A 15,819-nucleotide genomic window follows, 5' to 3' on the forward strand; every position below is an offset into this window, starting at 1 on the left:
GGCTATAAAGCTAGATTGTTGTATTACCAGGAACAAATAAATTCTTTACTTCTAGTGAGACAGGTTTTTGACTATCTACTATCTACTATTTTGACTATCTACTATCTCATACTACTGTATGAGGTTGTTGGGACCAAATGACCTAATGCAAAGAAAATGCATAACACAGCGCCTGGAACATAGTGAACGCTCAGTAAGGGTTAGAATCTGCGATTCTAGATTTTGCCATGGTTTCTGAAGGGGAAATGGAAGGCTTTATACTTAAGCCAATCTTCTTAGAAGACAGGATGTGAGCAAATTCTGAGCAAAATGTAAATTGTACTCTACTCCCATCCTGAGTGCCATTCTGTCCATTAGGGACTTTGGGTGAGCAGCATCTGCAAGTATTTGGTCCTTACAGATGTTTAAAAGCCCTACAGTAGTTTGGAAATAAATCACCCATTTTGTGAGGGAAACTTATTCGTTAGCTAGATGCCAGCCAGCATAAACTCCACACAAATTCTGTCATTTAGACTTTTGGAGATCTGCTCTGGTCTTGGGTGGTCATAGGAATGAAACATATAATTTGAGAGGTGAATTGTACCAGTATATATTTGTTAAGTTTCTCCTTCAGTTTTAGCCTGCTGTCTCAGCCCTTAATGGGACATTTGGCTTCGTGTATCAGAGGCATCGGAATGAAACTGTATCACTTTACCTTTCTAAGCACGTAGGCTTGAACTGGAGAGTAAAAGATTCAGTGATGAAGTCAGCCCTTGCTCCTTTGTCAGCTGTCCCTTTGAAACTTAGTCACATTTATTAAGTGCTAGCGATGTAAAAAATGCTGTACCAGTCCAACAAGACAGGGTCCCATCCTCCCATAACTTATTAATGATCTGATATAGTAGTAGAATATATAATGTGTTCTGAGAGAGGGGAATTGATTGTTTACTGTATGGGAAGGAAATGTAACATCAAAGACATTTAAAAGGTATGGATTTTTGAAAAATCCTCAGACAAGATTATTTTCTCTTCCATGTAAGTCATTAATTTTTTCTTTAACTCCTTCATTAATCTGCATTATAATTGGCATCTATGATATTGATGTATAATCGCATGATCCTGGAATATGCTGGCATGAACTAACTATTCTTCCACACCCCTGGAGCCATTGTATTGTTCCATAGGGCCTGCAATCCCCAAATAAAATTGTTATGAATAATGAACCTTATCAAAAAAACATTCAACAAACTTTAAGTATAAATGCAATTGAATTTGTCATTGCCATTTTTCCTCCCTGTTCTAAGTAGATGTTCCTTGGGATGTATTTATAACAAGTATCCTATTGCTTTTTAACTTTTAAAGCAATATGTTGAAAGCTAGTGAATGGATAAGTAAACAGACTTAAGTAACAAAAGGATGAATACAACAACACTGCAGGTTACATAAGGGGTGCTTTCCATTTAAAAATATAAAATGTAATTGAAGCTCATCAGACTAGTTCTTATTATTCCTAGTTTAATAGTATCTATAGCAAAAGATTTTGATTTTTAAGAGAGCTAAAATATTAAGAATGTAAAGACTGAAGCATGGTATTTTACACTTTGACAGGATTTTAGAATATATATATATACATATATATGTGTATATACATATACATATACATATACATATACATATACATATACTCTCTAGGGAATGCAGATATATTAAAAGACTGACGAGAAAGCTCGCAGTGGTACTGTCTTCCATAGGTCCTGGGGTCACACTGTGGTGAAATAGCACTTCCTCATTGTCTTAGCACACTGCTCTCTTAGGTGAGGTCCACTGCAGACCGGCACTCCATGCAGAATTCCCAGCAATTAGCCCTGGCCTCCACTGCCTTTGGGAAATGTCACAGATCAGTGTGTAATAAGATACCATCCTCGCCTGGACATAGATTCTAACGTTGACTCATTCCAAACTTAAAATATTCTGACCTTGACTCGTTCCAAATATAAACACTGCGTATGTGATGTGATGTCTTGTAGAGCGATGACAGAGAAACAGACACAGCATCAGAGAGCAGCTACCAGCTCAGGAGATACAAGAAGAGCCCCAGCTCATTAACCAATCTTAGCAGCTCCTCTGGCATGACGTCCTTGTCCTCTGTATGTAAACAAAGGCTCCATCTTAATCTCTCTCTGCTGCTCTAAACTTTGCTCTTCTATGTCCCGCTCACTGTAAAGTAGCCTTTTGTCTTAGCTCTAAAACTCAATGTCGTTTTCTTTAATTTTTAATTACCTTCCAGCTAGCTATCTATTCCAGTTTTCATAGAATGAGGGGTTTAATGTACATTATAATAAAACCTTTTTGATGTGCTTTAAAATTCTAAATTGGCAGCAATATGAACCATTCAATTTTTTCTTTCTTTCTTTCTTTTTTTTTTTTGTGGAACAAACAGATTACAGAACCTGCTTATCTCAGACATGACTTTATATACAACTTGCAGACACACAGTTGTACCTGTCTCCTAAATAAGCCCCTTGAAACTTAGATCAAGTCTTGTGAGGAATGGGATAGTACCTTGTTGCCTTCTGGAAGGATCCAGAACATGCTTTTAAATGGCAAGCTCCCGAAGCACAGTTGCTCAGATTTGATGGAAGTGAATGTGATTATACGGAATTTCTCCCATAAATGAAGGTAGCTCATGTGGTGTCTGTATAGAAATACACATTTGAAATGACACTGGCATGTATTTATTTAAATATTTTTCTACTATCCATACACACCCATATAGCTCACCAGGTATGCTAGACAAATGACGCCATGCTTAAATTCTTACTAGCCTTGTATTTCTGAAGCCCTTTTTAAAAAATCTATTTAAATTGATTTTTCCCCCCGATAATCTATGTATGCCTTGGGAAGGCTCTAAGTTCCCTCCATCAATCATATATAGTCTACCCTTCCTGAACTCTGAAAGCGCAAGGCTCAGCAAGCATTTTTCTAGATTCAGAGGATAAGAAACAGGGTAAAATTCCTTTGTAGTGCCATGGAATTTTAAGCAATGTGTCACTGCGATTTGTGTGCCTGGAGTTTCTCGTATCCTTTTTCTTTAGCATCTAAACACTAAGCATGGCTAACAGAGAATGCGACCTAGCGTTTTGAGATGAACTCGCATCTAAATAACTTTACGTTGCACTATTATCTGCCATTTAGGAACAACTCAAACTCTAGTCATATATATCATGTCAGATCACCTGTGTTGGTATTACCATATGCCATATTAACTGATTTTATATGCAAGCTGGAAGCTTAATAACAAGCAGGGACTGTGTGTGAGCTGCTTGCACTGGGGTGTCAGGAAGATGACATAAACACCGCCTGTTTCTGATGCACCCAGGCGAGTGGCAGTGTGATGAGCGTTTACAGTGGAGACTTTGGCAATCTTGAAGTGAAAGGAAGTGTGCAGTTTGCAATCGACTACGTGGAGTCCCTGAAAGAGTTGCATGTGTTTGTGGCCCAGTGTAAGGACTTAGCTGCCGCAGATGTTAAGAAACAGCGCTCAGACCCGTAAGTACAGATCTGGGATGGGAGAGGGCTCTCCCATTTTTTTCTTAGTTCTTAGTCAGTTTAGTAGAGATCAAAGAATCAAAGCCATCAAAGACAGAGTCTGTGTATGCTTGTGTTTAAAAAGGTCTTTGAAAAGTTGGTTACTTTATAAATCCATACACCAAACATTAGATTATAAAAAAAAAAAAAAAAAAAAAAAAACCAAAGATACAGAGTCACTAAATATTGCAGTTTGGGGACTGTTGGGACATCACTTGAGACAAGGATTAGAGACAAGTACTCCATAAAGATGAATTCAGGAGCAGCAAAATTCAGAATAAAATCAGAACCCTGTTCATCCTGACAGACTTTCAAAACTCTTCTAAAATTAGAGACACAAGAAACAGACTTCATAATGTTCATTGTCGTGAAAATACTCAAGACTTAATAATAAAGTAATTTCCATATTTAAATTATGTCCTACAAAGTCAAGTGTGGTGGTGCATGTCTGTAACCCCAGCACTTGGGAGGTAGAGGCTGGAGGATAGTAAGTTGGAAGCAAGCTTCTGCTGTATAGGAAGACCCCTGTCTCAAAAGAAATGAATAACGAATGCAGTTAAGTCTTACATCAGAACTTTAGGAAGAATTGCTAGGTCATCTTTTAAATCATGGGAGTGAGTGCATTTCAGTTTGTTTGAAGGTTGGCCTTTGAAGGATGATCTGACTTGTGACCATTTTCCTGGGTCACTCCCAGTTGGCTTTTGTTTTTATTTTATTTCAAAGGGCAATATACTGTTTTATCACAGAGTAGAGTGGAAACCATATTTATTCTAAGTATAACTCACTAGAAGTTAGAAGGTGCTTCTTCTATACATCAAATAGTGAAAAGTTCCCTTTTTGTATTTTTAGACATGTAATTTTACTTTTAATTTATGAGTGCTTTGCTTGCATGTGTGCGTATGAACCAAACGAGAGCCCGGTACTTACAGAGGCCAGGAAGAGAATGGGAGCCACTAGAACTCGAGTTAAGCATGGTTGTGAGCAGCTGCATGTTGGTGCTGGGAGCCAGCCCAGATCCTCGGAGACAGCGAGAGTGCTCTGAACCACTGAGCCATTTCTCCAACCCCATTTCTTCTTTTTAAAAACAACTTTTATTTCCTCTTTGAGACTTTCATCCGTGTATATAATACATTTTGATCTTATTCTCTCCTCTCCATCCCCTTCTCGGGTCCCTTTCCCACTCCCTGTGGAACTTTTCTTGATGCCAACATGTTCCCTTCCTGCTCTCGGGTATTTCTATAAAAATCAAAACAAAACACAAGCTCAATTAAGGTTGCTTGCATGATTATGAATATGGATTTTCTTAAATCATAAGCATGGTTATTTTATCATGGGTAACATCACTGGTAATTTTATCATGGCTACACCCTGAAGAAAAATAACTCCTCCTTCCCCATCAACCATCAGTTGCCAATAGCTCCTCATCTAGGGGTAGGACCTCATGTATTCCTTCCCCCATGCATCCTGGAAGGGTGGTGGTCTCCATCTTGTAGAGGTACCCACAGCTGCCGTGAGCTCATGAGTTATCCCGTGCCATGTCCAGAAACATGTTTAGCAGCACTCTTCTTCATCCTCCGGCTCTTTTATTCTTTCTGCCCTTCTTCCTCCAGTGTTCCCTGAGCTTGGGGGGGGGGGGGGAGTCGTGGTGAGAAGACTGATAGAGGTGACCCACTTAGGGATAAGCACTCAAAGACGGATGTGTGTGAGTGATTCGGATGTGGCTGTAGCTGCACTAATCCCACATGTAATAGCATGTATGTGGTGGTCAGAGGACAATCCGTAACTTTCAGGAATCAGTTCTCTGCTTCCACCCTATTTTGAAGCAGAGTCTATCTTGTGGATTCTGCTGCTTCACCTCACACTCCATGGAAAGTGGGCTTTGAGTTTCTGGGGGATCCTCCTGCCTCTCCCTCCCATGTCATTGTAAAAGGGGTGGGATTACAGGTGCACAGTGCCCTATTCAGCTTTATGTAAGTTCTGGGAATCCAAATTCATGTCACCAGGTTTGTGTGGCAAGTCCCCCCTCCCCCACCAAACACCTTCCCTGGATCTCCTTTTCTTTCTTTTTCTTTTCTTTTTTTTTTTTTTTCCACAGAAGAGCTTTCTTGGCATCCTTCATTGGTTTTATATCAGATATGGATGGACCAAGCAGATGTGTGTTAAGATTAATCTGTTCATAAAATGATAACAAAGTCATAGCATACAAATCCCAAAATCACCAAAGACTTTTCTCATTAGGAAACAGACCAAAAGAATTAAGCATTATACTAGAAGTCTGTTGCCTATTTTTCTTTATGTACCATATTAGGAAAGCCAATGGAAAATAACGAATTCAAGACTAGTTGTGGTGGCTCACACCTATAACACAAGCACTTAAGAAATGGATACAGGAAAATCTTGAGTTTGAGGCCTACTTGAACTACATTAAGAAACACAACTTTTTTTTTTTAAAAAAAGGAAATTTCCATTTAACAATCTGAAAACAACATTAAATGATCCATTCTACTAAGATATCTTAATCCATTTAAATATTTTAAAATATAAAGCTCTGGACAGGAATGTTTCTTTCTTACTGTGTTTACCAGCTCCACAGGATAGTTGCTCCCAGATTTCAATGTGTTGCAGAAGGTAGATGTGAACATACCACTTCTATCTTCTCTTTCACCTCACCTCTCTCCATGTTTCTTCTTTAGATATGTAAAGACCTATCTGCTACCAGACAAAGGCAAAATGGGCAAGAAGAAGACACTCGTAGTGAAGAAGACCTTGAATCCTGTATACAACGAGATTTTGCGGGTATTTCTAAATTCTGTCCACAGACAAAGCTTTTGTGAGAACCTGGGCATTGGAATAGTCATGTCTGCTTAGATGGTGTCTCTACTGAAACTGTCAGCGCCTCAGCCTCAGCTGCCATTGTCTTCGTCCCAACCACAGTGTGCTCCTTTCTGTAATTCAGCAGAAGTTCATCTTCTTCACACTCCCACATTTTCTGTTCCTTCAGGCCGGAATAAACTTCTTCCCAATCCTTTCTTAACTGTACCTTAAGCTACTCTCAAATATTTCTACCTTAGCAACCATAATTCCTCTGATGACCACTGACTCCATAACCTGGCTTATGACGGCCTGTGTCAATATTCAGTACTTTAACATTGACACTAAGGGTTAGGTTCCACAAGGGCAAGGACTAATCTGTGGTGCATATAGACTGGGTGTAACAGCATTCCTGCACATCAGTGTATAGGTGTGTATAACACTCCTGCACCTTAGATCTCAGAAATGAGGCGAATGGTCATTTGTGTATCTGCAAAGGGGGAAATGATGATACCCGCCTTCCCCCTTCAGGAATCACAGACTGAACATTAAGTGAGTTAATGCCCCACGTTAGACATTTGACACATACTGATTCACAGCACAGTGTTTAGGGTAGGGAACACCACAAAAATGTCTATTGGAAAGATGGCTAGGTGGCTGTGAGTGGAAGGTTGGCTAGCTCACACACATTCTTGGTCTCCCTACATGGGATGTCACGAGATATGTTATGATTGACAAATCACTTAAATAAGAGGTGTTGTCCATTCTGTTTTGGAAAACTTCAAGTATTTGATAATCCTCCAGGAAAACGGGAAGAGGCAGTTAAGTGATGATGTCAGTCATCCGTAGCTGAATTAGCCATGTGTGGACTTATACAGCAAGTTTGTAATTACCGTTTGACTGTGACATATCCCAGGACCCTAGCTATTTCTGGGTCAGCTGCTTCAACCCTATACTCAGGAAAAGCCAGCTAATTTAAATGGTAAATTCAGGGAATGGTAGGTCTGATATAACCAAAGTGGACCTTCAAGTAAGATGTCAGAAAGCCAAATGGAGATTATTTTTAGATTAGAAGTCCTCTTATTCCTTCGTGATTATATGTCATTAGGGGGACTTAATCTGAGACAAGAAACTGTTAGGACACCAAGTCTTTTCTACCTAACCATGTGAGGCTGGAAAAAAAAATCAAATTTACTTTTTTAAGAAAAAAAATTTTTGTTTGATCTGATAATGCGAGAGGTCTGTTTGTAGTGGCAGATGGTATATGGGGGTCATACCTTGTGTTTAAGTTTTCTATGACTCCAAAGCTGTTTTAAATACTGAAGTCTAGCTGGGCATGGTAGTGTACACCTATAATCTGAGAACACGGAGAGGAGGTACGGGGAATGCAATGTTACCCTCGGCTACATAGCAAACCTTACATTGTGCAGCAGACCTTAAATGAGACCTCTCAAAAAAAAAACAAAAACAAAAACAAAAAAAAAGTCTAAGAAAAGACCTTATCCTTAGGTAGAAAAACAGAACTGAATTGTATTTTTAGATTGAACCTGATTTATGATATATCTCGTGTAAAAGCATCCAACAAAGGTTGAATAATTGACTTTTGTTTTTAGAAAACTATTTTCAGCTATGATATTTGAGCCATGGTTTGCCTTTTCCAGCAGAGAGGAAAGCATCCGCATTCGTGAAAGATGGCGCTTTAGCTCTTTGAAATCAGACACGTGGAGTTAGATGCCTTCGCAAGCCTTTGAGACTGGAAAGCAAACAGATGAGGCATTTAGATGCACACAGATGAGCTTTCATCTCCATGTTGTAACTTTGGCATAAGGTGACGCTAGCCATCGTTTTCATTTCTTTTCTTCACTGCAGTATAAAATTGAAAGGCAATTCTTAAAGACGCAGAAGTTGAACCTGTCCGTTTGGCATCGGGATACATTTAAGCGGAACAGCTTCCTGGGGGAGGTGGAGCTCGACCTGGAATCATGGGATTGGGACAACAAACAGAACAAACAGCTGAAGTGGTACCCGCTGAAGAGGAAGGTGGGTTCAGATTCCCTTCTTTGTGTGATGGGTTGGTGTACGATCTGGTGTGCAGGGAAGAGCCCAGTAGCATCTACCTCACAGTGCCAGTGTGGAACGTGGGACCACTTGAAGCTAGGATTGAACTTAACATTGTGTATTTGGTAAAGAAAGAGTTTTTAAAAATTTATGGAGAACTTATCATCATTATCATTCAATGCTAATGTCTGACTTCAGTCTTCAAGAAGGTCATTTAAGTGTTCCAATCCTTTAAAATCTGAGATAGTCTTTGAGCCTAGCATATGGTGAAATTGTCCCTTGAAAAGAATGTGCCTTGTTTTGTTTAGTTACAGGATCTTATTACATAGCCCATGCTTGCTTGGAACTTGCCCATTAACCTAAGGTAGCCTCAGACTCATGGTCTTCCCAGTTTAGCCCCCAATTACTATCATTATGGGCTTACTCCTCTGGGCAAGGCCGCTTGGGAGGTGGAATTCTGGGAGTTCTCAGGGAAGCTCCAAGACACTGCTCCGGGGGTGGGAAAGTGCAGTCTGAGATGGGTGGTGGGCTGAGGGGAGGTCCCAGGGCCTGTGATGAGGCTGGGTGATGATGAGATGAGAACCTCTGAGAGGGAGGTTCTCTGACTCTTGGACATCCAGGCATTGCTTCGAGTCTCAGAAGAGCCAAGATAGGAGTCTGGGGGCCTGCAGGCTGGGGACAGTGTTCTAGCTCGGAGCTAGGGGAAGGGGAAGCCCTGGCTTGTCCCAGGGGTGATTGTCTTTAGCTTGTCAGAGTTAGTCCGGAAGCATAGATGGGCCTTCCATGAGAGAGTTGTGCACAGGTCTGTAGACAAAAGCCTTCCCCAGGTTTCTCACAGCCAGTCTTGATGAAAGAGACAGTCTGTGTTTAACCATATCATTTATTAGCTGTTCATGGTGGAAAATGGATGCATAACTATACCGTACCCATTTCTCAGGGTGGACCTGCGATTAAATACCTTTTGCAGGGGGGAATGTCTAGGAAGGGAAGCTTACTGGCTAAGCCCGCCTCTCATTAGAATGGAGAACTCTGTTCTGGGCCTCCGTGACCACAGGTCACATTTCCTTATGTGAGGAGTGTGGCACATGTTCCAGGCCAGGAGTCTGCCAGGGTCGCCTAAGTCTCAGATGTGTGTCCGTTGAGTCTCTGGATCTCTACCTTACTAAGCTTCCTGACATGGTTTTACCGTCCAACAGTAACATTTTTTCTTAGTTACAAAAATAACTTGGATACAGAGGAAAAACTAAACTTGGAGCAAAGAAATGATCCATATTCTCAGAAATGGGACGGATATGGTCCTGTAACACAGTATTCCCTAACAGGATAGAAAAACATCTGATCCTGAGACCTGCTGTCATTCCTTTGTTTTTTTGTTTTTTTATTTTTATTTTATTTTTTTCAGACAGCACCGGTTGCCCTTGAGGCAGAAAGCAGAGGTGAAATGAAGCTAGCTCTCCAATACGTTCCGGAGCCAAGCCCTGGTATGCAATGACTCTGTCTTCACATCCAAACCCTTTGCTTACCTCTTTGCTCTCCAGATAACTTGGGTTCTGTTACATTTTCAAAGATGGATTCCTGAGCACGCACACTAAGTTAATAATTGTATAGACCAAAAGAGTCAGCTCATAGTTGTAAACTAGAAAAATCTCATTATTTCTCTTACAGTAAGAAATACAGAATCCTTACCGTCTGCGGCCTTTAGCTCAGTGGTAGGAGCTATGCTGACCTTGCTGTGGAGCAGACTCCCAGAACCTTTTCATCGTCCCGTTATTAAACAGCGCTGTACCCTTTAAACAGCAGCTCCCCTTTGTCCTTTCTCAGAGTGCAGGAGATACCAATTTACTTCCCATTTCTATGAGGAGATTCTTTGTTCTGTCTTTTCCAGCCCGGTGGATAGTCCTTGTTTTGACTTCTCCTTGGTTCCTGAAAGTGTCCGTGTTTGTAGAACGGGCTTTGCTGCAGTGAGAATCTAGGCCTATTGACAGAGCCATGATAGGGGATGTGAACCAAGAGGATTCATAGAAAGTGCCTAGGAAATTAGAGCTCCCGATCTTCCCTTCTTTGTCTCATTAGGAGACAAAGCTTTCTGTCCTGATTATTGATTGTAGCCTGGGCACTGGGGCCTCAGGTCTTTAGCCAGTTCAACAAGTCCAAAAAACTGGCAGGAAATGAATGCCAGATCCAGCCAACAACTAATCTCCCAGGCAGAGTGTCCCTAAAAGCTGTAGAAATGTTGTAGTTGAAGTCAGGAGCTGTGTAACTCATGTGTTCAGTAATCAAGCCATAAAGCTACTGAGGAAAGGACTAGCGGCTGGTGAAAGCACAGGTTGAATTAGAAAAAGGCATTCTGCACTTAAAACAAGAAAAGAAGAGGAGGAAGAAGACGAGAAGGAGGAGGAGGAGGAGGAGGAGGAGGAGGAGGAGGAGGAGGAGGAGGAGGAGGAGAAGGAGAAGGAGAAGAAGAAGAAGAAGAAGAAGAAGAAGAAGAAGAAGAAGAAGAAGAAGAAGAAGAAGAAGAAGAAGAAGAAGAAGAAGAAGAAGAAGAAGAAAATTTTAAGCTAAATTGTGGCCCAACCATTATAACTTCTGGATCTTTTCACATATCACATATGACTTTGTATCCTATCACTTGAGGTCAATCTGCACAGAAGTGCCGTTTCTAATTTTCCTCACTGACTTGGTGGTGGGGGCTGAGGGAATTGTGTATTGCAATGTTCTTTCCCTTGTCTGGGTTTTTACTTTGTCAGTGCTTCTCTCTGCATTTTCCTTCCCTTCATCAACCTACCTAAGTCTCAGACAGAGTCTCAGCTTCACAAAGCTTTTCCTGACTCAATTTGTACTCATTAAGCACATCATTTTTTAAAGCATTGTGGAAATAGCTGGACATTTCACACGACATTTCAATCTTGTGCTTTTATTTGCATTAATTTTATTTAAATTGACTTCTCCTGTATAGATAGCCACAAAAATTTCCAGGGGGCATAAATTGTTTATAATATTTATAGTATGTATATGTATGTTTGTATTAGCATGCATGTATGTGCACGCACGCACACACACACACACACACACACACACACGAGCGCTTTATAGCTGTAGATCAATGAGTATGGTTTAGTTGACTAGACTAAACCATCCAGAAAAATCTAATAATGTTCCTCTGTTTATATGCAAGTAGTCTAGTAGCAACTTCAGACTAATCCAACTTCTTAGTAATTATCTATGATACTAACAATTATACTTGTATATTCAATAGCCTTATTATATATGTAAGGATGTTTAACAGGGGAGAGAAGGGGCGATTAAAACAAACAGCATCTATTTTTGGTTACTTTACACTCAAATCTGCATTTAAAATGTTTTCCAGTTTACCAGTTCACACTGGCAATGGTATTTGAAGGGGCTGTGCATTGTCTTGAGATGTTTTGAATATAATTGTAAACAGATGATCCATACCCCGATGTCTGATGTTGCTGAACCAATTGAAACCCCAAAAGAAGGACAAATGTCCTGTTCTTAGAAGCAATGTGAATGTTTCCACTGTCCAGAATTGTTTTCCTCGTTTTTACTAGTTCTTTGAATTTTGTGGAGTATATTCAGATCATATTCGCCTCCCAACTCCTCCCAGATCCACCTTTCTTTACCAATGGAAGTTCGAGTCCTACCCCGCCCCCAACCTCAAGTACAACAAACCAGAGGCTCCTCCTGAAGGAAAAGTGACTCTCCCTCTCAGAGCACCTATCTGTTGACAGTACCTCCTATTTTTATAGAGCCAGTTGACCTCAGGACATTCAGACTAAGAAGCACACGGCTGAATGTCCGTAAGCTCAATCAACTTAATACTGTCAAAGATTAGTTTCCTTGTGCTATCTCATATGCAAGCTGATATCTTTTCCAAAAAGAAATGACAACACATTTTGTTTTCCTCATTCAACTACAGGCAAAAAGATTTCTACAACTGGAGAAGTCCACATCTGGGTGAAGGAATGCCTTGACCTCCCACTGCTGAGAGGGAGCCACCTAAATTCTTTTGTTAAGTGGTAAGGATATTCATAACTCCACTTTCCTTAGCTCTCCTGTAGCCTTGTCTTTGCTGGCTGGTGTCAATTCTCTGTATCAGTGATGCTAACACCCATCACTTACAGATTATTAGAGACATCAAACTATAAGAGTCTATGGCATCAGCTCCCAAAGCTTTATTTGGTTTATAAAATCAAACCTAAGAGATCGTGTCTACAAATGAAAGTAAATATTTGAAACCCCATTGCTGAGGGCAGTTCTCACTACAAAATAGCTGTCTTCGTTAGGGTTTCTGTTGCTGTAACAAAACACCGTGGCAAAAAATCAGGTTGGGGAGAAAAGGTTTGTTTGGCTTATACTTTCATTATCACAGGAAGTCAGGACAGGAAGCAGAGCAGGAATCTAGAGGCAGGAGCTGATGCAGAGACCACCTGAGAGGTGCGGCTTACTAACTTGCTCCCCATGGCTTGCCCAGTCTGCTTTCTTATAGAACCCAGGACCACTAGCCTAGGGATGGCCTCATCCACATGGGCTGGGCCCTCTCTCTTCAATCACTAATTAAGAAGATGCCCTACAACTGGATCTTTGGAGGCATTTTCTCAGTTGAGGTCCCCTCCTTTCAGATGAGTCTAGCTTGTGTCAAGTTGACCTAAGACTAGCCAGCACAACAGCTTAACAAAATGTTAGTGCTGGGTGTCATTCTATTCGTCTTCTTAGGGCAAGGGAGGATTTCTCTTGTTTCATATGTTCTGTTTGGCAAGGTTTGGTTTTATTTTGTCCTTCCTTCCTTCCTTCCTTCCTTCCTTCCTTCCTCCCTCCCTCCCTCCCTCCCTCCCTCCCTCCCTTCCTTCCTTCCTTCCTTCCCCCCCCCCCCCCCCCCCCGGAGTTAGCACATAAGATACTTTGAGTTTTCAGACCTCAAACTTTCCTCTCTATTATACATACAAAATGACTGTGTCTAGTAAACACAGAGTAGATATTGGTGTGGCCTTCTAGCTCCAGTTTTATCCCTAGAGATAGACGCTACTAGAAGATAAGTTTATATATATATATATATATATATATATATATATATATGACATAGACTTGTGTGTGTATATGATATGGCCTTGTTTGATAAACACATAGTACTTTGCCTAGGTTATCTGGCAAGGTAACAGTTCCGGTTGGTCTCCCACTTTCAGACTTTCTTGTCTTTATGAGAAGCATGGGAAGTTAATGTTTATTTAGTTATTATTATAAATGTGATTACACATGCGATTACAAAATTGTCAAATTATATATTCTAAAAGTCAAACCTAGCCTTTTGGAGAGATTTCTCTCTTTTTTTTTTTTTCAATTTTGTATGACATTAATTCCTTAGATTGACAATCAGGAATACGCTGAAGTTCTAAATTGTTAAATTATTGATTTCAAGAAACATTAACTAGTAAGTCTCAAATTATGACAAATTCCTAACATAAAAATTATATGAAGTTTACTATTGTGATCATGTGACACATTTTCTATATTTAATCCATTTATTTTCTTACCAATATTTATTTCACTGATATACATTAATCTGTACAAATTATCTTTATAGGGTATACTAGGATTTTTTTACATTTTAATAAATGCTTTATTATGAGATCAAAAGGACAATGTGATGGGAAGAGGCTCATGCCCATTACAAACAGGTTAAAAGCCTTTGTGAGCTTGAACGTGTTTTTATGTTTTAATCAGTCAGTTGACTAAGTAATCCCCATTGACATATATTCATTATACATAGTGCTAGATTATAAAAAAGACATAGATTATATAAAAAATTTCAATGTACACAATGTCATTTTTGTATTTCTGCCCTTCTGGCCTTCTCAACTCCTCCTGACCCCACTGTTTATCTCCTTTATTTCCTTCCTAGACAATTCTGCCTTTTCTTTCCTCCCCACCCCTACCTCCACTCCCTCTCTCTTTTACACACACACACACACACACACACACACACACACACACTATACATATATACATACATATATGTGTAATTTTTGTGTGTCTTTCTAAGTCTGACCGTTGAGTTCACATGACTATCAGTTCATCTGTGCTAAGTTCTGAGAAGCCTCTAGCAGCTCCCACCACATTAAGTACTTACTATTAACTGAGCTGTGTACCCTGCATGTTACTTACTTCTAGTGTCACTCTCCCAAAGTCAACATCACCATTCCAACAACTTTGTACTGAGGAAGCAAGTTTCCGAGGAGTCGCATGATGTTCCTGGAATTCAGCATAGTCAGTAAGGCTCCGAGTCAGGCTTCCAACCCGGTTTGGCTGTTTCTGGCTAATCTTTCCAGCACCATGCATCTTCCCCTGACTTTTACAAAACTGCCAGAAGGATCTCTCCAACATGTGCTTTCTCTCATGTGTGTGTTTGTGTGTCTGTGTGTGTGCATGTGAAAGCCAGAGAAGAGCCTTGAGTACCATTCTCTGGAATGGAATCCACTTTCTTTGACACTGGGTTTCTCACTGGCCTGTCTCTTACCAATAAGGCTATTCTGCATGGCTACAGAGACTCAGGAATCCTTCCATTATTATTCAATTCCTAGTACTGGGATTAAACATGCATACTACCCTGCTCAGGTTTTGGTCCGGATTCCGGGTTCTGGTGATAGAACTCAGGTTCTCATGCTTGCAAAAGCACTCCACTTACAGCTATCTCCCCAGTTGTCTTTTGTTTGGTTTTTAAGACTCACTTCAATCTTCCTACCTCAGCCTGATGGGTGCTGGGGGTCTAGATACGAGCCACCCACTAGGCTCCTCTGCTTTCTTCTTCCTGCCTGTCTGATAGCTGTGCTGAGGCACTGACAGCATAAATGTCCACTTGTTGTTGGTGTTATTTTTTGATTAATTTTTTATTGGATATTTATTTGCATTTCAGATATTATCCCCTTTCCTCAATACCCCCCACCCAGAACCCCCTATCCCATCCCCCCTCCTCCTGCCTCTATGAGGATTTGCCCCCACCCACCCACCCACTCCTCTCCAGCTTCATTGTCTCTCATTTAGTTTCAAATGTTTCTAAAATTAGGATAGAAAATAAAGGTCAAGACATCAATCTATTTGAAGGTGAAAGTCTAGTGACTTTAAAGGTCAAGGGAATTAAATTTAAAAATAAGTTTACTGGCTTTTGCCACTTCCTGTCCAAGTTTATATCCAGGTTAATCTCAGCTAGAGTTATTACCTGGCCAGAGTTAGGATTCTTTCAGGAGGTGAATTCCAGAAATCTCCCACTGGAAATGTTTGAGTCCTACGGGGCCTTAGAAGTTGAATTTTTTTATATTCTCTCAATACAATGTCCCCACACTGGAGCATCCAGCCTTCATGGGACCA

At 40.4% G+C, this 15,819-nt stretch overlaps 1 protein-coding gene across 21 annotated transcripts in view; it reads left to right on the forward strand.

Moving 5' to 3' along the window:
• Positions 1-15,819, forward strand: part of Sytl2 (synaptotagmin like 2) — a 111,745-nt gene that overhangs the window by 93,332 nt on the left and 2,594 nt on the right. For 16 of the 21 annotated variants that reach the window (XM_034500443.2, XM_076937710.1, XM_076937722.1 and 13 more), the window contains 6 exons: positions 2,007-2,126; positions 3,359-3,528; positions 6,261-6,363; positions 8,248-8,418; positions 9,839-9,917; positions 12,377-12,476. In XM_034500443.2, coding sequence (XP_034356334.1) covers positions 2,007-2,126; positions 3,359-3,528; positions 6,261-6,363; positions 8,248-8,418; positions 9,839-9,917; positions 12,377-12,476 — 743 coding nt within the window. Of the gene's footprint in view, positions 1-2,006; positions 2,127-2,153; positions 2,659-3,358; positions 3,529-6,260; positions 6,364-8,247; positions 8,419-9,838; positions 9,918-12,376; positions 12,477-15,819 lie in introns of those variants that run through there. The other 5 variants (XM_076937717.1, XM_076937725.1, XM_034500477.2 and 2 more) reach the window with 2 other exon arrangements.

The sequence above is a fragment of the Arvicanthis niloticus genome, chromosome 1 (genome assembly GCF_011762505.2).
Source record: "Arvicanthis niloticus isolate mArvNil1 chromosome 1, mArvNil1.pat.X, whole genome shotgun sequence".
Lineage (NCBI taxonomy): Eukaryota > Metazoa > Chordata > Mammalia > Rodentia > Muridae > Arvicanthis > Arvicanthis niloticus.